This window comes from Hemitrygon akajei, chromosome 5 (assembly GCF_048418815.1).
Source record: "Hemitrygon akajei chromosome 5, sHemAka1.3, whole genome shotgun sequence".
NCBI lineage: Eukaryota > Metazoa > Chordata > Chondrichthyes > Myliobatiformes > Dasyatidae > Hemitrygon > Hemitrygon akajei.
In genome coordinates, this window is record NC_133128.1 from 127,665,112 (window position 1) to 127,690,173 (window position 25,062).

Sequence of the window (25,062 nt, forward strand, 5' to 3'; positions counted from 1 at the left end):
CAATGTGCGAGTGCAGGCTGTAGTCAATTTGCGAGTGCAGGCTGTAGTCAATGTGCGAGTGCAGGCTGCAGTCAATGTGCGAGTGCAGTCTGTAGTCAATTTGCGAGTGCAGGCTGCAGTCAATGTGCGAGTCCAGGCTGTAGTCAATGTGCGAGTCCAGGCTGTAGTCAATGTGCGAGTCCAGGCTGTAGTCAACGTGCGAGTACAGGCTGTAGTCAATGTGCGAGTACAGGCTGTAGTCAATGTGGGAGTGCAGGCTGTAGTCAATGTGCGAACGCAAGCTGTAATCAATATGGGAGTGCAGGCTGTAGTCAATGTGCGAGTCCAGGCTGTAGTCAATTTGCGTGTTGAGGCTGTAGTCAATGTCCGAGTACAGGCTGTAGTCAATGTGCGAGTCCAGGCTGCAGTCAATGTGCGAGTCCAGGCTGCAGTCAATGTGCGAGTGCAGTCTGTAGTCAATGTGCGAGTGCAGGCTGTAGTCAATGTGCGAGTCCAGGCTGTAGTCAATGTGCGAGTACAGGCTGTAGTCAATGTGCGAGTACAGGCTGTAGTCAATGTGCGAGTACAGTCTGTAGTCAATTTGCGTGTTGAGGCTGTAGTCAATGTGCGAGTACAGGCTGTAGTCAATGTGCGAGTACAGTCTGTAGTCAATTTGCGTGTTGAGGCTGTAGTCAATGTGCGAGTGCAGTCTGTAGTCAATGTGTGAGTACAGGCTGTAGTCAATGTGCGAGTACAGGCTGTAGTCAATGTGTGAGTACAGGATGTAGTCAACGTGCGAGTACAGGCTGTAGTCAACGTGTGAGTACAGGCTGTAGTCAACGTGCGAGTACAGGCTGTAGTCAACGTGCGAGTACAGGCTGTAGTCAACGTGCGAGTACAGGCTGTAGTCAATGTGCGAGTACAGGCTGTAGTCAATGTGTGAGTACAGGCTGTAGTCAACGTGCGAGTACAGGCTGTAGTCAATGTGTGAGTACAGGCTGTAGTCAATGTGCGAGTCCAGGCTGTAGTCAATGTGCGAGTACAGGCTGTAGTCAATGTGCGAGTCCAGGCTGTAGACAATGTTCGAGTCCAGGCTGTAGTCAATGTGTGAGTACAGGCTGTAGTCAACGTGCGAGAACAGGTTGTAGTCAATGTGCGAGTACTGGCTGTAGTCAATTTGCGAGTGCAGGCTGTAGTCAATGTGCGAGTGCAGGCTGCAGTCAATGTGCGAGTGCAGTCTGTAGTCAATTTGCGAGTGCAGGCTGCAGTCAATTTGCGAGTGCAGGCTGTAGTCAATGTGCGAGTACAGGCTGTAGTCAATGTGCGAGTACAGGCTGTAGTCAATGTGCGAGTACAGGCTGTAGTCAATGTGCGACTCCAGGCTGTAGTCAATGTGCGAGTCCAGGCTGTAGTCAACGTGCGAGTACAGGCTGTAGTCAATGTGCGAGTACAGGCTGTAGTCAATGTGGGAGTGCAGGCTGTAGTCAATGTGCGAACGCAAGCTGTAATCAATATGGGAGTCCAGGCTGTAGTCAATGTGCGAGTCCAGGCTGTAGTCAATATGCCAGTCCAGGCTGTAGTCAATATGCCAGTCCAGGCTGTAGTCAATGTGCGAGTACAGGCTGTAGTCAACGTGCGAGTACAGGCTGTAGTCAACGTGCGAGTACAGGCTGTAGTCAATGTGTGAGTACAGGCTGTAGTCAATGTGCGAGTCCAGGCTGTAGTCAATGTGCGAGTCCAGGCTGTAGTCAATATGCCAGTCCAGGCTGTAGTCAATATGCCAGTCCAGGCTGTAGTCAATGTGCGAGTACAGGCTGTAGTCAACGTGCGAGTACAGGCTGTAGTCAACGTGCGAGTACAGGCTGTAGTCAACGTGCTAGTACAGGCTGTAGTCAATGTGCGAACGCAAGCTGTAATCAATATGGGAGTGCAGGCTGTAGTCAATGTGCGAACGCAAGCTGTAATCAATATGGGAGTGCAGGCTGTAGTCAATGTGCGAGTCCAGGCTGTAGTCAATTTGCGAGTCCAGGCTGTAGTCAATATGCCAGTCCAGGCTGTAGTCAATGTGCGAGTGCAGGCTGTAGTCAATGTGCGAGTGCAGGCTGTAGTCAATGTGCGAGTCCAGGCTGTAGTCAATGTGCGAGTCCAGGCTGTAGTCAATATGCCAGTACAGGCTGTAGTCAATGTGGGAGTCCAGGCTGTAGTCAATGTGCGAGTACAGGCTGTAGTCAATGTGCGAGTCCAGGCTGTAGTCCATGTGCGAGTACAGGTTGTAGTCAATGTGCGAGTACAGGCTGTAGTCAATGTGCGAGTACAGGTTGTAGTCAATATGCGAGTACAGGCTGTAGTCAATATGCGAGTACAGGCTGTAGTCCATGTGCGAGTACAGGCTGTAGTCAATATGCGAGTACAGGCTGTAGTCCATGTGCGAGTACAGGCTGTAGTCAATGTGCGAGTACAGGTTGTAGTCAATGTGCGAGTACAGGCTGTAGTCAATGTGCGAGTACAGGCTGTAGTCAATATGCGAGTACAGGCTGTAGTCAATGTGCGAGTACAGGCTGTAGTCAATTTGCGAGTCCAGGCTGTAGTCAATGTGCGAGTACAGGCTGTAGTCAATTTGCGAGTCGAGGCTGTAGTCAATGTGCGAGTACAGGCTGTAGTCAATATGCGATTACAGGCTGTAGTCAATATGCGAGTACAGGCTGTAGTCAATATGCGAGTACAGGCTGTAGTCCATGTGCGAGTACAGGCTGTAGTCAAAGTGCGAGTACAGGCTGTAGTCAATGTGCGAGTACAGGCTGTAGTCAATGTGCGAGTACAGGCTGTAGTCAATGTGCGAGTCCAGGCTGTAGTCAATGTGCGAGTACAGGCTGTAGTCAATGTGCGAGTACAGGCTGTAGTCAATGTGCGAGTGCAGGCTGTAGTCAATGTGCGAGTCCAGGCTGCAGTCAATTTGCGAGTGCAGGCTGTAGTCAATGTGCGAGTCCAGGCTGTAGTCAATGTGCGAGTCCAGGCTGTAGTCAACGTGCGAGTACAGGCTGTAGTCAACGTGCGAGTACAGGCTGTAGTCAACGTGCGAGTCCAGGCTGTAGTCAACGTGCGAGTACAGGCTGTAGTCAATGTGCGAGTCCAGGCTGTAGTCAATGTGCGAGTCCAGGCTGTAGTCAACGTGCGAGTACAGGCTGTAGTCAATGTGCGAGTACAGGCTGTAGACAATGTTCGAGTCCAGGCTGTAGTCAATGTGCGAGTACAGGTTGTAGTCAATGTGCGAGTGCAGTCTGTAGTCAATGTGCGAGTCCAGGCTGTAGTCAATGTGCGAGTCCAGGCTGTAGTCAACGTGCGAGTACAGGCTGTAGTCAACGTGCGAGAACAGGCTGTAGACAATGTTCGAGTACAGGCTGTAGTCAATGTGCGAGTACAGGCTGTAGTCAATGTGCGAGTCCAGGCTGTAGTCAATGTGCGAGTCCAGGCTGTAGTCAATGTGCGAGTCCAGGCTGTAGTCAACGTGCGAGTACAGGCTGTAGTCAACGTGCGAGAACAGGCTGTAGACAATGTTCGAGTACAGGCTGTAGTCAATGTGCGAGTCCAGGCTGTAGTCAACGTGCGAGTACAGGCTGTAGTCAACGTGCGAGAACAGGCTGTAGACAATGTGCGAGTCCAGGCTGTAGTCAATGTGCGAGTACAGGCTGTAGACAATGTTCGAGTACAGGCTGTAGTCAATGTGCGAGTACAGGCTGTAGTCAATATGCGAGTACAGGCTGTAGTCAATGTGCGAGTACAGGCTGTAGACAATGTTCGAGTCCAGGCTGTAGTCAATGTGCGAGTACAGGTTGTAGTCAATGTGCGAGTGCAGTCTGTAGTCAATGTGCGAGTGCAGGCTGTAGTCAATGTGCGAGTCCAGGCTGTACTCAATGTGCGAGTCCAGGTTGTAGTCAATGTGCGAATACAGTCTGTAGTCAATTTGCGTGTTGAGGCTGTAGTCAATGTGCGAGTACAGGCTGTAGTCAATGTGCGAGTCCAGGTTGTAGTCAATGTGCGAATACAGTCTGTAGTCAATTTGCGAGTGCAGGCTGTAGTCAATGTGCGAGTACAGGCTGTAGTCAATATGTGAGTCCAGGCTGTAGTCAATGTGCGAGTCTAGGCTGTAGTCAATGTGCGATTACAGGTTGTAGTCAATGTGCGAGTGCAGTCTGTAGTCAATTTGCGTGTTGAGGCTGTAGTCAATGTGCGAGTCCAGGCTGTAGTCAATGTGCGAGTGCAGGCTGTAGTCAATGTGCGAGTCCAGGCTGTAGTCAATGTGCGAGTACAGGTTGTAGTCAATGTGCGAGTACAGGTTGTAGTCAATGTGCGAGTGCAGGCTGTAGTCAATGTGCGAGTGCAGGCTGTAGTCAATGTGCGAGTCCAGGCTGTAGTCAATATGCGAGTCCAGCCCGTAGTCAATGTGCGAGTACAGGCTGTAGTCAATGTGGGAGTACAGGCTGTAGTCAATGTGGGAGTACAGGCTGTAGTCAATGTGCGAGTCCAGGCTGTAGTCAATGTGCGAGTACAGGTTGTAGTCAATGTGCGAGTACAGGTTGTAGTCAATATGCGAGTCCAGCCCGTAGTCAATGTGCGAGTACAGGCTGTAGTCAATGTGGGAGTACAGGCTGTAGTCAATGTGCGAGTCCAGGCTGTAGTCAATGTGCGAGTACAGGTTGTAGTCAATGTGCGAGTGCAGTCTGTAGTCAATTTGCGTGTTGAGGCTGTAGTCAATGTGCGAGTCCAGGCTGTAGTCAATGTGCGAGTCCAGGCTGTGGTCAATGTGCGAGTACAGGTTGTAGTCAATATGTGAGTCCAGGCTGTAGTCAATGTGCGAGTCTAGGCTGTAGTCAATGTGCGAGTACAGGTTGTAGTCAATGTGCGAGTACAGGCTGTAGTCAATATGCCAGTCCAGGCTGTAGTCAATATGCGAGTGCAGGCTGTAGTCAATGTGCGAGTCCAGGCTGTAGTCAATGTGCGAGTACAGGCTGTAGTCAATATGCGAGTACAGGCTGTCGTCAATGTGCGAGTCCAGGCTGTAGTCAATGTGCGAGTCCAGGCTGTAGTCAATGTGCGAGTGCAGTCTGTAGTCAATTTGCGAGTACAGGCTGTAGTCAATTTGCGAGTGCAGGCTGTAGTCAATGTGCGAGTCCAGGCTGTAGTCAATGTGCGAGTACAGGCTGTAGTCAATATGCGAGTACAGGCTGTAGTCAATGTGCGAGTCCAGGCTGTAGTCAATGTGCGAGTACAGTCTGTAGTCAATTTGCGTGTTGAGGCTGTAGTCAATGTGCGAGTACAGTCTGTAGTCAATTTGCGTGTTGAGGCTGTAGTCAATGTCCGAGTACAGGCTGTAGTCAATGTGCGAGTCCAGGCTGTAGTCAATGTGCGAGTCCAGGCTGTAGTCAATTTGCGTGTTGAGGCTGTAGTCAATGTGGGAGTCCAGGCTGTAGTCAATGTGCGAGTGCAGGCTGTAGTCAATGTGGGAGTACAGGATGTAGTCAATGTGCGAGTCCCGGCTGTAGTCAATGTGGGAGTACAGGCTGTAGACAATGTTCGAGTCCAGGCTGTAGTCAATGTTCGAGTCCAGGCTGTAGTCAATGTGCGAGTACAGTCTGTAGTCAATTTGCGTGTTGAGGCTGTAGTCAATGTGGGAGTCCAGGCTGTAGTCAATGTGCGAGTGCAGGCTGTAGTCAATGTGCGAGTACAGGCTGTAGTCAATGTGCGAGTACAGGCTGTAGTCAATGTGGGAGTCCAGGCTGTAGTCAATGTGTGAGTACAGGCTGTAGTCAATGTGGGAGTACAGGATGTAGTCAATGTTCGAGTCCAGGCTGTAGTCAATGTGGGAGTCCAGGCTGTAGTCAATGTGGGAGTACAGGCTGTAGACAATGTTCGAGTCCAGGCTGTAGTCAATGTCCGAGTACAGGTTGTAGTCAATGTGCGAGTCCAGGCTGTAGTCAATGTGTGAGTACAGGCTGTAGTCAATGTGTGAGTACAGGCTGTATTCAATGTGTGAGTACAGGCTGTAGTCAATGTGCGAGTACAGGCTGTAGTCAATGTGTGAGTACAGGCTGTAGTCAATGTGCGAGTCCAGGCTGTAGTCAATGTGCGAGTCCAGGCTGTAGTCAATTTGCGAGTGCAGGCTGCAGTCAATGTGCGAGTGCAGTCTGTAGTCAATGTGCGAGTGCAGTCTGTAGTCAATGTGCGAGTCCAGGCTGTAGACAATGTTCGAGTCCAGGCTGTAGTCAATGTGCGAGTGCAGGCTGTAGTCAATGTGCGAGTACAGTCTGTAGTCAATTTGCGTGTTGAGGCTGTAGTCAATGTGCGAGTCCAGGCTGTAGTCAATGTGCGAGTGCAGGCTGTAGTCAATGTGCGAGTACAGTCTGTAGTCAATTTGCGTGTTGAGGCTGTAGTCAATGTGCGAGTACAGGCTGTAGTCAATGTGCGAGTACAGTCTGTAGTCAATGTGCGAGTCCAGGCTGTAGTCAATGTGCGAGTACAGGCTGTAGTCAATGTGCGAGTGCAGGCTGCAGTCAATGTGCGAGTGCAGTCTGTAGTCAATGTGCGAGTCCAGGCTGTAGTCAATGTGGGAGTACAGGCTGTAGTCAATGTGCGAGTGCAGTCTGTAGTCAATGTGCGAGTCCAGGCTGTAGTCAATTTGCGAGTGCAGGCTGTAGTCAATGTGCGAGTACAGGCTGTAGTCAATGTGCGAGTGCAGGCTGCAGTCAATGTGCGAGTGCAGTCTGTAGTCAATGTGCGAGTCCAGGCTGTAGTCAATTTGCGAGTGCAGGCTGTAGTCAACGTGCGAGTCCAGGCTGTAGTCAATGTGCGAGTACAGTCTGTAGTCAATTTGCGTGTTGAGGCTGTAGTCAATGTGCGAGTACAGGCTGTAGTCAATGTGCGAGTACAGTCTGTAGTCAATTTGCGTGTTGAGGCTGTAGTCAATGTGCGAGTACAGGCTGTAGTCAATGTGCGAGTCCAGGCTGTAGTCAATGTGCGAGTACAGGCTGTAGTCAATGTGCGAGTGCAGGCTGCAGTCAATGTGCGAGTGCAGTCTGTAGTCAATGTGCGAGTCCAGGCTGTAGTCAATTTGCGAGTGCAGGCTGTAGTCAATGTGCGAGTGCAGTCTGTATTCAATGTGCGAGTCCAGGCTGTAGTCAATTTGCGAGTGCAGGCTGCAGTCAATGTGCGAGTACAGTCTGTAGTCAATGTGTGAGTACAGGTTGTAGTCAATGTGCGAGTCCAGGCTGTAGTCAATGTGTGAGTACAGGCTGTAGTCAATGTGTGAGTACAGGCTGTATTCAATGTGTGAGTACAGGCTGTAGTCAATGTGCGAGTACAGGCTGTAGTCAATGTGTGAGTACAGGCTGTAGTCAATGTGCGAGTCCAGGCTGTAGTCAATGTGCGAGTCCAGGCTGTAGTCAATTTGCGAGTGCAGGCTGCAGTCAATGTGCGAGTGCAGTCTGTAGTCAATGTGCGAGTGCAGTCTGTAGTCAATGTGCGAGTCCAGGCTGTAGACAATGTTCGAGTCCAGGCTGTAGTCAATGTGCGAGTGCAGGCTGTAGTCAATGTGCGAGTACAGTCTGTAGTCAATTTGCGTGTTGAGGCTGTAGTCAATGTGCGAGTCCAGGCTGTAGTCAATGTGCGAGTGCAGGCTGTAGTCAATGTGCGAGTACAGTCTGTAGTCAATTTGCGTGTTGAGGCTGTAGTCAATGTGCGAGTGCAGGCTGTAGTCAATGTGCGAGTACAGGCTGTAGTCAATGTGCGAGTGCAGGCTGCAGTCAATGTGCGAGTGCAGTCTGTAGTCAATGTGCGAGTCCAGGCTGTAGTCAATTTGCGAGTGCAGGCTGTAGTCAACGTGCGAGTCCAGGCTGTAGTCAATGTGCGAGTACAGTCTGTAGTCAATTTGCGTGTTGAGGCTGTAGTCAATGTGCGAGTACAGGCTGTAGTCAATGTGCGAGTACAGTCTGTAGTCAATTTGCGTGTTGAGGCTGTAGTCAATGTGCGAGTACAGGCTGTAGTCAATGTGCGAGTCCAGGCTGTAGTCAATGTGCGAGTACAGGCTGTAGTCAATGTGCGAGTGCAGGCTGCAGTCAATGTGCGAGTGCAGTCTGTAGTCAATGTGCGAGTCCAGGCTGTAGTCAATTTGCGAGTGCAGGCTGTAGTCAATGTGCGAGTGCAGTCTGTATTCAATGTGCGAGTCCAGGCTGTAGTCAATTTGCGAGTGCAGGCTGCAGTCAATGTGCGAGTACAGTCTGTAGTCAATGTGTGAGTACAGGTTGTAGTCAATGTGCGAGTCCAGGCTGTAGTCAATGTGTGAGTACAGGCTGTAGTCAATGTGTGAGTACAGGCTGTATTCAATGTGTGAGTACAGGCTGTAGTCAATGTGCGAGTACAGGCTGTAGTCAATGTGTGAGTACAGGCTGTAGTCAATGTGCGAGTCCAGGCTGTAGTCAATGTGCGAGTCCAGGCTGTAGTCAATTTGCGAGTGCAGGCTGCAGTCAATGTGCGAGTGCAGTCTGTAGTCAATGTGCGAGTGCAGTCTGTAGTCAATGTGCGAGTCCAGGCTGTAGACAATGTTCGAGTCCAGGCTGTAGTCAATGTGCGAGTGCAGGCTGTAGTCAATGTGCGAGTACAGTCTGTAGTCAATTTGCGTGTTGAGGCTGTAGTCAATGTGCGAGTCCAGGCTGTAGTCAATGTGCGAGTGCAGGCTGTAGTCAATGTGCGAGTACAGTCTGTAGTCAATTTGCGTGTTGAGGCTGTAGTCAATGTGCGAGTACAGGCTGTAGTCAATGTGCGAGTACAGTCTGTAGTCAATGTGCGAGTCCAGGCTGTAGTCAATGTGCGAGTACAGGCTGTAGTCAATGTGCGAGTGCAGGCTGCAGTCAATGTGCGAGTGCAGTCTGTAGTCAATGTGCGAGTCCAGGCTGTAGTCAATGTGGGAGTACAGGCTGTAGTCAATGTGCGAGTGCAGGCTGTAGTCAATGTGCGAGTACAGGCTGTAGTCAATGTGCGAGTGCAGGCTGCAGTCAATGTGCGAGTGCAGTCTGTAGTCAATGTGCGAGTCCAGGCTGTAGTCAATTTGCGAGTGCAGGCTGTAGTCAACGTGCGAGTCCAGGCTGTAGTCAATGTGCGAGTACAGTCTGTAGTCAATTTGCGTGTTGAGGCTGTAGTCAATGTGCGAGTACAGGCTGTAGTCAATGTGCGAGTACAGTCTGTAGTCAATTTGCGTGTTGAGGCTGTAGTCAATGTGCGAGTCCAGGCTGTAGTCAATGTGCGAGTCCAGGCTGTAGTCAATGTGCGAGTACAGGCTGTAGTCAATGTGCGAGTCCAGGCTGTAGTCAATGTGCGAGTACAGGCTGTAGTCAATGTGCGAGTCCAGGCTGTAGTCAATGTGCGAGTCTAGGCTGTAGTCAATGTGCGAGTACAGGCTGTAGTCAATGTGCGAGTGCAGGCTGTAGTCAATGTGCGAGCACAGGCTGTAGTCAATGTGCGAGTCCAGGCTGTAGTCAATGTGCGAGTACAGGCTGTAGTCAATGTGCGAGTACAGGCTGTAGTCAATGTGCGAGTCCAGGCTGTAGTCAATGTGCGAGTACAGGCTGTAGTCAATGTGCGAGTGCAGGCTGCAGTCAATGTGCGAGTGCAGTCTGTAGTCAATGTGCGAGTCCAGGCTGTAGTCAATTTGCGAGTGCAGGCTGTAGTCAATGTGCGAGTGCAGTCTGTATTCAATGTGCGAGTCCAGGCTGTAGTCAATTTGCGAGTGCAGGCTGCAGTCAATGTGCGAGTACAGTCTGTAGTCAATTTGCGTGTTGAGGCTGTAGTCAATGTGCGAGTACAGGCTGTAGTCAATGTGCGAGTCCAGGCTGTAGTCAATGTGCGAGTGCAGGCTGCAGTCAATGTGCGAGTGCAGTCTGTAGTCAATGTGCGAGTCCAGGCTGTAGTCAATTTGCGAGTGCAGGCTGTAGTCAATGTGCGAGTGCAGTCTGTATTCAATGTGCGAGTCCAGGCTGTAGTTAATTTGCGAGTGCAGGCTGCAGTCAATGTGCGAGTGCAGGCTGTAGTCAATGTGCGAGTCTAGGCTGTAGTCCATGTGGGAGTCTAGGCTGTAGTCAATGTGCGAGTGCAGGCTGTAGTCAATGTGCGAGTCCAGGCTGTAGTCAATGTGCGAGTCCAGGCTGTAGTCAATGTGTGAGTACAGGCTGTAGTCAATGTGTGAGTACAGGCTGTAGTCAATGTGCGAGTCCAGGCTGTAGTCCATGTGTAAGTAAGACTCCAGTCAATGTGTTGGCACAGATTGTGGTGTGGGTGCCTCAGTGTTGTAGGGTGGATGTGGAAGCTTTAAACAGGGGGCAGAGGGGATTTACCAGGATGCTTTGCCTGAATTAGCGAGCATGTCTTATGAGGAAAAGTTTGACCGAGCTAGGGTATTTCTCTTTGGAGCGAAGGAAGATGAGAGGGGACATCATAGAGGTGTACAAATGATAAGAGGCATAGATTCAGTGGATAGCTGGAGACAACTAACACAAAAAAGAATACTTTTAAGGTGAATGGAGGAAAGTATAGGGGATGTCAGAGATAAGATTTTTATGTAGAGCATGGTGACTGTAAAGCCCCGACAAGAATGATAGAGGCAGTTAAGTTAGGGTCAGCTAAGAAACTCTTAGGCACGTGAATGGTAGAAAAAAAGTTGGAAGGAAAGGTTAGATTGATCTTAGTGCAGGTTAAAGTGTCGGCATAACTTTGTGGGCTGAAGGGCCTGTACTGTGCTGTACTGTTCTATGATTATGTCATATTGTGATCAGCGTGTGTGAGTACGGTGAATCACCAATATTTTTACAGACACTAGCATCTTTTATTCATCATTTTTTGAAAAGAATTTGCAGTATCTGGGGATCAGCTTAGTTAAGGCAGGACATTAGTCAAGTAGGCAGCTCCTTTACTGGATCGTGAAAATAAATAATTTTGCAGGGACTTCAGGGCAGAATAGAGCTTTCAATTATAAAAGAGATAATTTAAATTATAATATTTTGGCGGAGTGCTGACATGAATATGAAGTGTGCACGCACAGCCCGCTGAAGGAAAAGTATTAAAATGCATTCTTCATATCACGAAGTAAAGGCCAAGTAACAAAATGAAATGGCAAAAGCTATGATAAACTTCAATAAAATTAGAGTTGCACAGAATGAGGATAAGGGTCTCTTGAGAATAATGTGTCCACAGTGGCCCCCACACTCAGATTGTTCTATAAGGGAGTTACTGACTCAAGATCAAAAGCTTTTAGGTTCCTCCATTTTGTTTCCTTCATCTGACCTATGTTGGTTAAATTATTGCTTGTTAGTGTGCTTGGTTGGACACACTTTTACTGTGCATACGGGGTGCTAACGTGAAAATTGGATTCAATATTCCTGTCAGAGTGGCTTGGAGACAAGGAGGAGATTTTGAAATCATTCAGTTGGTATCCAGTTGCAAGGGCGATGGTGAATAGGGATGTGCATGTTAAGGCATCGGTTTAACATTTAGACGGCCGCAGGCTTTCAGAAGATGGTCCTGAGAGGATTCAGAGGAGGTTCACCAGAATGATAGCAGGACTGAAATGCTTAACGTATGAGGCACTCTGGGACTGTACTCAACGGAGGATGCAGGGTAGATCTCATTGAAACCTACCGGATACTGGAAGGCTTGGTTAGAGGATGTAACTATTAGTTGGAAATTAACTATTGATTAAAACTGAGATGGAAAGGAACTTCTTTAGCCAGAGGATGTTGGATCTGTGGAATTCATTGTCACAGAGGACTGTGGAGGCCAGTCATTAGATGTATTTAAGTCAGAGACTGATGAGTTTTTCATCAGTAAGAGGGTTAAGGGTTACAGAGAGAAGGAGGGAAAATTGGATTGAGAAAGGTAAAATGAATCCGCCATAATTGAATGGTGGAGCAGACTTGGTAGGCCAAAGAAGTTTCATTTTGCTGCTATGTCTTATGGTTTCATGGTAGGAGGGAGCCTGGCCAGAAGTGTGGTGGAACCTTTGGAGTAACGTGTCCAAGATCCTTTCTGAAGTTCTGGTAAATGCTTTCATTGTAGTCTTCAAAAAGGCACTGAACCCAATATATAGTTGCAGGGGAAATAATTCCTAGGATTTTGAGAAAACAGGAGGTTAAGGGGTGAGATGTTCAGAGGAGAATTGCGAGAGAACCTCTTCATCCAGTGGCTGGAATGAACTGCATGAATCAAAGGTGGAGGCAAAGACATTTAAGAAGCATCTAGCTCTTTAATCACCAATGCACAGATGCCTACGGATCCAGTGCTGGTAAGCAGGATGAGTATAGGGCTATGTTAGGGAAGGATTGGTATTGGCATTGATCAATATATGGAAATTAAGCCACACTTTCTTCCATTCTTGACTTTAAAGTTTCATGATTAAAATTGACCAAAGGCAGCATTATTGTTGCCTGTACAATCTATTCTCCAAGCAGAATTGACGTCCAGGAAGATAAAATGTGGGTAGGGGGGCAATAGTTCAAGATAAGAGAAGGGCTTTGTGGAAGCAATAAATGCCTTTTCTTCAGAGGATGAAAGGTATGGAGAGAATTGGAAAAGAATGTTGAGGGCGAAAAACATAGTCTTTCAAAGCAATGAGCAATAACATAATAAACTGAACTCAGAGGAATGTACTGGGGTTATCTGCGCACCTTTACAGGTGGAGGTGAGGTTGCTGATGATAAGCTAGTGAGGGGGGTTGGGAGGGGGAAGGAAAGCTGTTCTTATGATGCTGTGCTCACAGTCCTATGATCAAATTAGATCAGGATTTAAGGAGTGGAGATATCAGTATTGAAGACTCAATCTCCCCATGAACAACTAAAGCTGTCACCCCACCACCGCCCTCATAGAAGCAAAAGGCTCTTCAGTTTCTGGGAGATTCTGCAGCTCACAGTCATTGCCTTTGACTTTGTTCAGCCCAGACTGGTTCAGGGAGCTGTAATGGGAGCTGCTGCAGTACTGAGGATGCTTACATTTCACCATCACCATGTAGACGTCAATGGTGCAGATTGGAGGCTGGGAAAGGCGTTCTCCTTTCTCCAGGATGTCCGGTATTTCACGGGCTGGAATTCCGTCATAGGGCTTCCCACCGAAAGTCATCAGCTCCCAAATAGTGACGCCTGTTGTAAATAAGAACGAAAACCAATCACTAGTTGCCCTGACAGCCGGGCTACCGAAGATCTACGGGGGAGTCAGAGCAAATCAGGGCATTTGCGAGAAAGGTGCAGAGTTTTTTTGCTAATTCCTGCTTCAGCAGTGTTGTAAAACATACCATAGCTCCACACATCGCTTTGGTGAGTGAACTTCCGGTAGTGAATACATTCCAAAGCCATCCACTTAATTGGCATCTGCAAGGACAAGGGTTAGATTTTAGCAGGATGCTCATGTGGGGATTATAAATACTTACTTTTTTATTTAGAGATACAGCACAATAACAGGCTCTCCTGGCCCAGTGAGCCTACACCGCCCAAAGAGGTCAATTAATCTACTAGTGCCTATGTCCTTGGAATGTGGGAGGAAACTGGAGCACCAGGACGAAATCCCCATGGACACAGGGAAAATGTACAAACTCCTTACAGACAACGGAAGAATTGAACCAGGGTCGCTGGCACTGTAATAGTGTTACGCTCATCTGCACTGTGTTGCCAATTAACAGGCCAACAACTGTCAATTGCTGTAACTGAGCACATCTGACCCACCTCAATCAACAGAACTCTCATCTCTCTTTTCCTTTGAGCATGGGTTACCTTCTGTTACATTTGTCCAAACAACTGTTTGTCACATGGTCAGACAAAATGATCTTCTTGAGGTGATTACTTCTCAATCAGTTGATTAGGCCTATGCTGGCTTTTTATTAGCGTAATTCAAGTAGTCCCATGCCTCAGATATTTGTCTAACTTTATGCTTATTGAAAGGCCTGGGGTGAATCAGATTCTTTCATTCATTCCAGCAGTGCTTGTGCCAGTATCAACATGTACTCTAACAAATTTCTAAGATGCGCCCATTGAAAGTATTCATTGTCTAATGGCTGGGAATGGCAATTCCAACACACAGAAATGTGGAGAGCAGTGGATATCATGAGCACAGCCTTCCTCACCATTGATAGCATCGACAGGAGGTGCTTCCTCAAGAGGGTGGCATCTATCTTCAGGGATACATAGACCATCTCCTGTCCTGATGTGGACTTATCTATGATTGTGTTTTTACACTTGTTTTGCACAATCTTTTAGTCCTCGCTGTCTTGTATAATTCATGTGCTCTGTGTTGTCTTTACCGATATGCCTGTGATGCTGCTGCAATTGCTGTTGGAAGGTGATCAACTTGGTGAAAGACAGACCTTATCTAGGCCAAAGATGTCAGTTCTCCCTGTGACCATGTGGGTTTGCCCTGGGCGTTCCATTTGCCACTGTAAATTACCCCTTGTGTCAGTGAGTGACAGAAGAGTCAGGGGATGGGCCAATTAATGGGTCAATTACAGGGAAATAAAAGGAGAAAAGGACTGATGGGATTGCTCAGAGGACTGGCAAAGACCTGGGGGGCCAAATGTCCTCCTTCAATGTTGTTATGAAATAAGAAATTAAATCAAATCTCCTCTTGCTGGAGGAACTCAGGTTGGACGAAATGTCTCACCCCAAAACATTGACTGTTTATTCCCCTCCATAGAGGCGGCCTAACTTGCTGAGTTAATAAGACCATAAGATTTAGGAGCAGAAGTAGGCCATTCAGACCATCGAGTCTGCCCTGCCATTCAGTCATGGGCTGATCCAATTCTTCCAGTCATCTCCACTCCCCTGCTTTCTCCCCATACCCTTTGATGCCCTGGCTAATCAAGAACCTATCTAACTCTGCCTTAAATGCACCCAATGACTTGGCCTCCACAGCTGCTTGTGGCAACAAATTCTACAGATTTACCACATTCTTACTAAAATAGTTCCTCCGCATCTCAGTTCTAAATGGACGTCCGTCAATCGTGAAGTCATGCCCTCTTGTCCTAGAAACCCCTACCATGGGAAATAACTTTGCCATATCTAATATGTTCAGGCCTTTTAACATTCAGAATGTTTCTATGAGATTCCCCCTCAAATTCTTTCATTCCTGGAATCATTCTCTACAATCTTCTCTGAACCCTCTCCAATGTATATCCTTTCTAAAATAAGGAGCCCAAAACGTCAAGTATGGTTTCACGAGTGCCTTACAGTGCCTCAACATCACATCCCTGCTCTTATATTCCATACCTCTAGAAATGAATGCCAATATTGCATTCACCTTCTTCACCACCGACTCAACCTGGAGATTAACCTTTAGGGTGTCCTGCACAAAGACTCCCACGTCACTTTGCATCTCTGCATTTTGAAATCTCTCCCCATCTAAATAATAGTCTGCCCATTTATTTCTTCCACCAAAGTGCATGACCATACACTTTCCAACATTGCATTTCATTTGCCACTTCTTTGCCCACTTCCCTAAACTATCTAGGTCTCTCTGCAGGCTCTCTGTTTCCTCGACAGTATCCACTCCTCCACGTATCTTTGTATCATCAGCAAGTATAGTCACAAATCCATTAATCCCGTAGTCCAAATCATTGATGTACATCATAAAAAGCAACAGTCCCAACACCAGCCACTGTGGAACTCCACTGGTAACTGGCAACCAGCCAGAATAGGATCCCTTTATCCCACTCTCTGTTTTCTGCCGATCAGCCAATGCTCCACCCATGCTAGTATCTCCCCTGTAATTCCATGGGCTCTTATCTTGCTAAGCAGCCTCATGTGCAGCACCTTGTCAAAGGCCTTCTGAAAATCCAAGTACATCACATCTACTACATCTCCTTTATCTACCCTGCTTGTAATTTCCTCAAAAAATTGCAGTAGTTCCTCCAGCATTTTGCACGTGTTGCTCAATACTTCAAGCAGCTGTGGTATCTTGTGAGTTCGTATCTCCTCTTAACCAGTTCTGTTCAGGAAGAAAAGCCCCATTTTCTGTAACCTCTTCCATATAACTGAATGCCATCATCTCCAGGACTGCCCTGCACTCTCACCGAGCAATGCCCAGAATCAAAAATATTCTAATTTTACCCAAAGTAGTTTTCTATTGAAAGATTAAAGAGTAGCTTTATTTTTCACGTGGACATTGAAACACAGTGAAATGCATTGCTTTGCATCAAAGACCAACACAGTCAGAGGTTTCTGCAAGGGACAGCCCACAAGTGTCACACACACTTCCAGTACCAATATAGCATGCCCAGAACTCACTAACCCTAAGCATACATCTCCAGAATGAGAGAGGAAACCCACATGGTCACAGGGTGAACATGCAAGCTCATTAGTGACAACGGTGGGTATTGAACACTGATCAGTGATCACTGATGCTGTAAAGCATTGCCTGATCCCTATGCTGCCTCTCTCTCACCTTCAAAGCCCCTGTGATAAATTCCAGGATCCTGTATTCCTTTTCTCAGCCTCCTTATGTTGTGAGCATATTCACATTCAAGCCTCTGTTGCTGCAGATTCTTATAGAATTAATTCCCTTCTCATTCTTTCCACCATCAATTACCACTCTAGCAGTGGAGAGCGAAGGGGGGGGGGGGGGGTAGATATACATGCAAGCTGAGACTGAAACTTACGAGCAAATTTTCATAGCTTTTGCACTATATATTAATCACAAGAGACTCTGTAGCTGCTGCAAATCCAGAGAAACAAACACAAAATTCTGGAGGAAGTTAGCAGGTCAGGCAGCATCCATGGAAAGGAATAAACAGTCAATATTTCAGGCTGAGACTCTTCATCGGGACTGCTGGTGTAGGAATGCTGGTTACTTGTAGTGTTTGCCCTATTTTGCTTATATTCTTTGCACTAAATTTGACACTTTTGCTTTGAGTTGTGTTCTTTTTTTGTAAAAATTTTGTCCAATTTATGTTCAAATTATGTCTTTCTTGTGAATATTGTTTATCTGATGCTATGAGCTTGTAATGATGCTGGAAGTAAGTTTTTCACGGCACCTGTGCATACATGTAAAATTTGTGCATATGACAATAAACCCAACTTTAATATCCATAGGCTGGGGATCTGCATATCACTGCAGCCTTAGTACCATTGTCAGCAGCTTCAATAGAATCCATGATAATTTTGTTACCATGAGAAATCCATGCCCCTATCCCTTATGGTTAATGAGGACTTAATGTATCACATGGACAAATGGGAGTACAAGGCATACTGTGGGCTGCTGGATCATTTAAGTTACCTATATGACCATAGTAACAACGTTCAGTGTAGCTGATCCATGTTGGAGTTTACCTCTTTAGCATAGTTTACCCTATTTCATTTGCAAGAGTAAATCTTAAGGAGTTTATAAGTACTACAGTATGTGGAGCTGAACTGGTACCATACCTCCCCTATTTTCAGCTCTCCCTATATATTACCCTTCCATCACTTTCTCTTTCATTGGTTTGTTTAATTTCCTTTCATGCATCGATGAAGAGGTTTGCTCAACACCCCTGGGGCTTTTTTTAGATCTCCCTCAGGAGTCCACATCTGCTAAAGTCCCACAAGCTTCATTAAATTAAGTTGGTAAAAGGCAGACTGTTACAATGGCATTGTCAGCAGTGATTTCAGTGACTCAAGTGATATCCTGTTCAGCAGTCGAGCAGGGTATTACAAAGCTGCTGCAAGTACAGTACAGAAGCACCAGCTCTATCTTTTCCCATACATTCAGAATCACGTTTCCAATCAGCTTTTGGAACATCTGGAGAGAATGACCAAAGAAACTGCCGTAGAAGTTCTGATTAATCTTTCTGCCGAAAGCGATTGATGCACACACAGGCACATAATTACACTCTATACTGCATATGCTTCAACACATAAACTTTCTCCAGAAGTGGCAGTAAATTTAAGTATGATCTTTGCTTTAAAGAATAATGGATGCTAGGGAATGTATAGAAGCTGCCATCTCATTTGAAGTAATCTGCAAGAGTCAATCTCAAGGAGTTTATAACTGTTCTGTGGAGCTGAAGTGGTACTATAGCCGAGAAACATTGGAAGATGTGACTTACTTTTTATAAATAGAAACCAACATTAGTCATTGTTAGAATCAAACAGTACAGACACTGGCCCTTCAACTCTTCAGGTCTATGCTAGTCATCATTAATTAGCAGTTGGTCTATATACTACCATGTCTTAACAATTCAAGTGCTCATTCAGATACTTATATGTTGTATGAGTACCTGCCTCCACTACCCACTCAGACAGTGTGTTCAGGAAACAACGTCCCTCTGGGTGAAAAAATCCTTTCTCACATTCTTCTTCACGTTGTCCGCTTTACTTAGAGTTATGCCCTCTGTTATTGTGAAAAGCTTCCGACTATCTACTCTGTTCATTGCCCCTATAATTTGCAAACCGTAACTGGTTTTCCCTCGGGCTCCTTCAATTCAAGGTAAATAAACCCAGTTATGGCTGAAAGAAAGGCAGGAACTGGCAACTCAATATAATTCAATCGGTAACTTGCCCTTCTCCTCTCAGCCAGTGGGAAGAAGATACAAAGGCTTGAAAGCATGCACCACCAGGTTTCTACCCCACTGTTATAAAACTATTAAATGGTCTCTAGCATGATAAAATGGGCTCTTAACCTGATAATCCACTTCATTATGATCTTGCACTTTATCATTTACCCGTGCTACATTTTCTCTGGAGCTGTTACACCTTATTCTGTATTGTTATTGGTTTAGCTTATTCTACCTTAATGCATTGTGCAAAAATCTGATCTGAATGAACAGAGTACCAGACAAGCTTTATGCCGTGGCTGGATACATGTGATAACAATAAACCAGTTCCACCATTGTGTTCAGCTTTGGTCACGCTGCTACAGGAAAGATGCCATTCAGCTGGATAAAGATTGACAAGGGCGTTGTCAGGACTCGAGAGAGTTCATTATGGAGAGATGTTGAGCATGTTGGGATGGTTTTCAATGGAAGGTTGGGGTATCAAGAACTAGAGGGCATGGATTTAAAGTGAGAGAGGGGAGGAACCTGAGGGGCAAAATTTTCGTCCATTTGGTGATCAGTGTCTGGAATGAGCTGTCCGGGGAAATGGTTGAGGCCACATTAAACACATTTAAAAGATACATTGTACTCCCACATTTCCATCAACTTCCCTCAAGATTCTATCATTCATCTATATACCTGGCTCAATTTACAGTGGCTAATTAACTTGTCAAATGCACTTATTTGGGATGTGGGATCTGAGGGGGACCTCGTTCATCCAAAGAGTGATGAGTACTTGGAATAGATTGCTTGAGAGAGTGGTGAAAGTAGAGTTGCTGACAGAATTTATAGAGTCCAAGTGAACACTTGAACTAGAGCTACTGTACAATAACAACATTCTGAAATACAATAGAAACATTTCAGAAAATAAGTAAATGTACCAGAGGAATTTAGAGGGATGGGGGTCAAAGGTGGGCAAAAGGGGCTCACCTTGGCAGAATCTCAGATGGTGATGAGGAGGTATATGGGAGTGGGATAGATTGGCTGATTGAATGGTGTTGCAACAACAGTCTTTCATTCAATGTCATTACGAACAAGGGGAATTGATTGTGGACTTCGGGAAGGGGAAGTTGATGGAACACATGCACCAGTCCTCATTGAAGGGTCAGAAAAGTTCAAAGTAAATGTATCATCAAAGTACATATATGTCACCACGTACAACCCTGAGATATGTTTTCTACACAGTAAATCCAAGAAATACAATAGAATCATTGAAAGACTGCACCAACTTCAGCGTTCAGCCAGTGTGCAAAAGAAAACGGACTGTGCAAACACAAAAAGAAAGAAATAATAATAATAAACAAATAAGCAATACATATCAAGAACATGAGAAGGAAAGTCCCTAAAATTGAGTCCATCATTTATGGGAACAACTCAATGACGGGGCAAGTGAAATTGAGTAAAATTACCCCCCTTGGTTCAGAAGCCTAATGGTTGAGGGGTAATAACTGTTCCTGAACCTGGCGGTGCGAATTCTGAGGCTTCTGTACCAGCTTCCTGATGGCAGCAGTGAGGAGAGTGCATCTCCTGGGTGGTGGAGGTCCCTGATGATGGATGCTGCTTTCCTGCGACAACGCTTCGTGTAGATATGCTCAAAGGTGGGGATGGCTTTACACCTGATGGACTGGGCCACATCCACTACTTTGTGTCGGATTTTCCATTCAAGGGCACTGGAGTTTCCATTCCAGGCTATGATGCAGCCAGTCAATATACTCTCCACTACACATCTACAGAAGTTTGTCAAAGTCTTAGATGTCATGCCAAATCTACACAAACTCCTAAAGAATTAGAGGAGCTGTCATACTCTCTTTGTGATTGCACTTATGTGCTGGGCCCAGGACTGGTCCTCCAAAATAATAACACCAAGGAATTTAAAGTTTCTTATCCTCTCCATCTCTGATCATCTGATGAGGACTGGCTCATGGATCTCTGGTTTCCTCCTCCTGATGTCAATAATCAGCTCCTTGGTCTTGCAAACACTGAGTGAGAGGTTGCTGTCATAACACCACTCAGCCAGATTTTCCATCTCCCTCCTACATGCTGATTTGTCACCATCTTTGATTTAGCCAACAATGGTGCTGTTGCCAGCAAACTTGAATATGGCATTGGAGCTGTACTTGGCCACACAGTCGTAGGTATACAGTGAGTAGAACAGGGGCTAAGCACACAGCCTTGTGGTGCAGCTGTGCTGATGGAGATTATGGAGGAGATGTTGTTCCCAATCAGAACTGACTGGGTTATGCAATTGAGGAAATCGAGGATCCTCTTGCACAAGGGTCTTGAGGTCAAGGTCTTTGAAGCCTATTGATTAGTTTTGAGCGGATGATAGTTTTGACTGCCAAGCTGTAGTCAATAAAGAGAATCCTGATGTGTGCATCTTTGCTATTCAGGTGTTCCAGGGTTGAGTGAAGAGTCAATGAGGTGGCATCTGTTGTGGTCCTGTTACTCTGGTGGTCAAATCAAAGTGGACCAAGTCACTTCCCAGGCAGGAATTGATATGTTTCTAAATCAACCTTACAAAACACTTCATCTCTGTGGATGTAAGTGCTACTGGGTGATAGTAACTGAGACAGGTTAGCATGTTCTTCTTAGGCACCGGTGTAAATGAAGCCTGCTTGAAGCAGCTGAAGACTCCGAGGCAAGAGGAAAAAGATCCTAGTGAACACACCAACTGGTTGATGAGCACAGGTCTTTAGAACTGGGCCAGATATCTCGTCTGGGCCGGATGCTTTTTGTGAGCTCACCCTCCTGTAGGCTGCTTGCATGTCAGCCTCAGAGTCTGAAATTACAGGGTCATCAGGGGCTGAGGGAGTTCTTGAAGGTTCCTCCATGTTTTGGTGGTCAAAGGAAGCATAGAAAGCATTGAGCTCATCTGGAAGCAAAGCCCTGCTGTTGCTTACGTTTCTTGATTTAACTTTACAAGAGACGATACTATCCAAGTCCTGCTACCTCTTTTTTGCCCTAATCTCTGGAGTTTTGCTTTTTGAGCCTCTGCCTGTGTGCAGGTAGAAGAAGGTCAGCCAGGTGATCAGATTTATGAAAATGCAGTCTGGGTCTGGAATGGTTTTAGTGTAACAATGGTCTAGTGTATTGGGACCTCTGATGCTACAGGTTATCTGCTGATGGTAATTGGACAGAATTTTCTTCAACCGAGCCTGGTCAAAGACCCAGTAGTGGAAAAGATGAGCAGTTTCAAGTCCTTGGATGTCAACATTGCTGAAGATCTGTCCTGGCCCCAACATATAGATGTAGTTATAAAGAGGGTGCACCAGTTGATATATTTCATTAGGAGCTTGAGATCTGGCATGTCACCAAATACTAGAAAATGTCTACAGATGTAACGTGAAGAGCATTCTAACTGGCTGCATCACCATCTGGTATGGAGGTGCCAATGCAGAGGATCAGAAAGCCTGCAGAGGGTTGTAAACTCAACCAGCTCCATTATAAGCACCACCCTCCTTACCACTGAGGAAATCTTCAAAAGGCGATGCCTCAAAAAGGCAGCATCCATCATTAAGGACCCCCACCACCCAGGCTATGCCTTCTTCTTATTGTAACCATCAGGGATGAGGTACAGGAGCCTGAAGAAATGCAATCAGCATTTTAGGATCAGCTTCTTCCCCTCTGCCATCAGATTTCAGAAAAGTCCATGAACACTACTTTGCTCTCTCTTTGCACTAGTTATTTATTTTCTGTATATTTCTTACTGTCACTTGTCGTGACATTTTACGTATTGCACGCTATTGCTGCCGCAAAGCAACAAATTTCATGACATGCAGTACCTCAATGATGATAAATCTGATTCTGATTCTGATTGGTGGGCAGCACCATCGGCGTGGATGAGTTGAACGGAAGGTCCTGGTTTCGTGCCGCGTTTCTATCTAATTGCCTCGGCGTAGAAGGCTATAGACCAAGCACTGGGAGGTGGGAAATAATTACAGATGGGTCCCTCCTGGTGTGCTAAATGGCCTGTTTCTGTTCTGTAGGACTATATCATTCTGAACAAGAACACCTGGGCAAAGCTAAGGGGGCACAGAGACATGCTGTAACAGCAGAAGCCAGGATAAAATCCAGGATGCCAGAACTGTGAGGCAGCAGCTTTACCTGTTGCACCCCTTTACTGTTACAAAAGGAGAGGAGAGTCCTTTCAGTCCAGTGAAACGGGTTAGTACATTTCCATTAAAAGTTGATGGAACCTTGGAATACTCTGAACAAATGGTATCACCCCACTATTGCACAGGGTGGAGATCTAGACTGGTTCTTCATCATGTCTCACACTGCGGTCTGTGGAGAGGATTCACTCTGGGATAAACACCTGAGGTGGGACACTGAAATAAAGCTGCAGTTTAATGCAGGTGGCTTGCTACAGTCCCAATGAGAGCAGACTTCACAAATGATGCAAAATGTGGCCTACTTGAGATAAATCCGAGCCACGAGTTGAAATATTTATATAAATAACGTGCACATTCAGCATTTTATGTATAATATGTATAAAATGGGATTGCTTTGAGAACTAGCACAGAGTCGTCAATGGACAGAATGGTCTCTCCCCCTCGCCCCCCCCCCCCCATGAACAGAAACATGAAACATTCCTTTGGGAGGGCGATTCTCTCCTGAAATCAAAAGTCTTTCTTCAGTTGAGGGGCATGTGATACACGCCAGAACCAATCGTGGGTGAAGATCACTGTTTGAGAACAAAAATGTAAAGGGGTAGCTCACGTTTGATGAGCTCTAGTCGAATAGTATGTCAAGGTGGCACATGCATGGTATTGAGGAAGTGAAAAAGGTGCAAATGGGAGTTTAAGGAGGACTTCAGAACTGAAAAGGTTTGACTATTTGGAAAGGTGGAAGGGCCAGAGGTCCTTTTCTCTGAAAAAAATGCTAATCCTTGGAGCAACAAACTCCTTATCTTCAGCCAATATGTACGAAAAAGTGGCTGTATTGTGTGGAATTGTGATTGCTAAGAAGTTAATCCTGCAAATGTGGAAAATGGACTCTGTACCTACGTACGATCTGTGGCTGAGAGAACTGGCAAACATTTGACATTTGGAGAGATTGAGATTATGTAATGAGGACAGAGGGGACATCTTTGAAAGGATATGGGGCCCTGTAATGGACTTTCTTACGGGGTGAGGACTGAGGTTTCTTGGTGCGGTGCACCTCTGCTGTGTATGTTTACTTTTTGCCTTTATATTTTTTTCTCTTTTGCTGCTCAATACTTAATTTGATTTTGCTATGGTTGTGGTTTTTGTGGTTGTGCTGTATATTGTTTTTCATTAGTTTTTTTCAAGTCTGTTCACATAAAACAATAAAATATATTTTAAAAAATGTTAAGGCTGAGGAGGTGATCTGATAGAGCGGATGTGGAAAAAAAATAGCTTCATCAACGGGTTGGGAATGTGGAACATGCTACCAGGACAAGAAGCAATAGGTTTAATGGAAAATGACAACATTAAAGGGACGTTAGTTAAATATATGCATATGCAAAAATATAAAAATGGGTCTAGAAGGTGGTGAAGAGAGGAAGGTGACTGTACATTTGGTATGACTAATGAAGAGGTTCACCAACCTTTCCTCCATCTGCGTTGTATTCTTTCTCATCCACATCCAGCAGTCTGGCCAAGCCAAAGTCAGTGATCTTTATGTGATTGGGTGACTTCACCAGCACATTTCTTGCCGCCAGGTCTCGATGAACCAGCCGTCTCTCCTCCAAGTACATCATCCCCTGTCAGACACAAATGAGCCTCGCTGTTAACCTGATCACTCTGCACGGCTGCAGAAGAAGCTGGTTTTGAAGCGACAAAAAAGTTGAAATAATTGATGTTTGAAAACATTGCAGCAAGGTTTAACATTCAGTCATGTGCTTTCTCAATCATTCGAGTGGTTTGCAGATTGTCCTAACTGGCATCCCTCCAGAAATAACCCCTCTTGAGCAGCTCACCGATGCCAAATTGGCTGCTGACAAAAAGCTTCAGCAACACAAGATGTGCAATTTTCAGCTTCCGTTGAGCTGAAGTGGAAATTAAAATAGCATTTGCATCTGTGCAAGAGTTTCCTTCTCATCATCTGTGTACAAAAGACTGGCATCCAACATGGGAGGTTATGTCGATGCTCCCTTTCTACACGTTCAATACTTATGTACAGCCTGTAAGATTAAACACAGAATAGCATAGCATGGGAACAGGCCCTTCGGCCCACAATGTCTGTGCTGAGCAGGATGCCAAATTAATCTAATCCCTTCTGCCGGTTCGTGATCCATGTACCTATCCTCACTGCATTTTAACATGTGTTCATCTTTATGATTTGTACACTGCTATTGTATCTACCTGGAAGCCAGATCGAGGGCAGACAGACAGTGTAAAAAGGTGGAGGGAAGGGATGTTACATAAATTGGCAGATGACGTGGTTTTAGGGGGTGGGGGGGTTCTGGGATAGGCAGATGGAGGAGGGGAAGAGTGAGAATGGTGTCAGAAACCGGGAGGTGAAAGGGTGAAGGT

At 46.1% G+C, this 25,062-nt stretch overlaps 1 protein-coding gene across 7 annotated transcripts in view; it reads right to left on the bottom strand.

Moving 5' to 3' along the window:
- Positions 1-25,062, bottom strand: part of LOC140728164 (receptor tyrosine-protein kinase erbB-4-like) — a 943,636-nt gene that overhangs the window by 106,727 nt on the left and 811,847 nt on the right. For all 7 annotated transcript variants that reach the window (XM_073046453.1, XM_073046457.1, XM_073046456.1 and 4 more), the window contains 3 exons: positions 24,135-24,290; positions 13,304-13,379; positions 13,005-13,151 (listed from right to left, as the gene is read on the bottom strand). In XM_073046453.1, the coding sequence (XP_072902554.1) occupies positions 13,005-13,151; positions 13,304-13,379; positions 24,135-24,290 (379 nt within the window). The remainder of the gene's footprint in view (positions 1-13,004; positions 13,152-13,303; positions 13,380-24,134; positions 24,291-25,062) is intronic.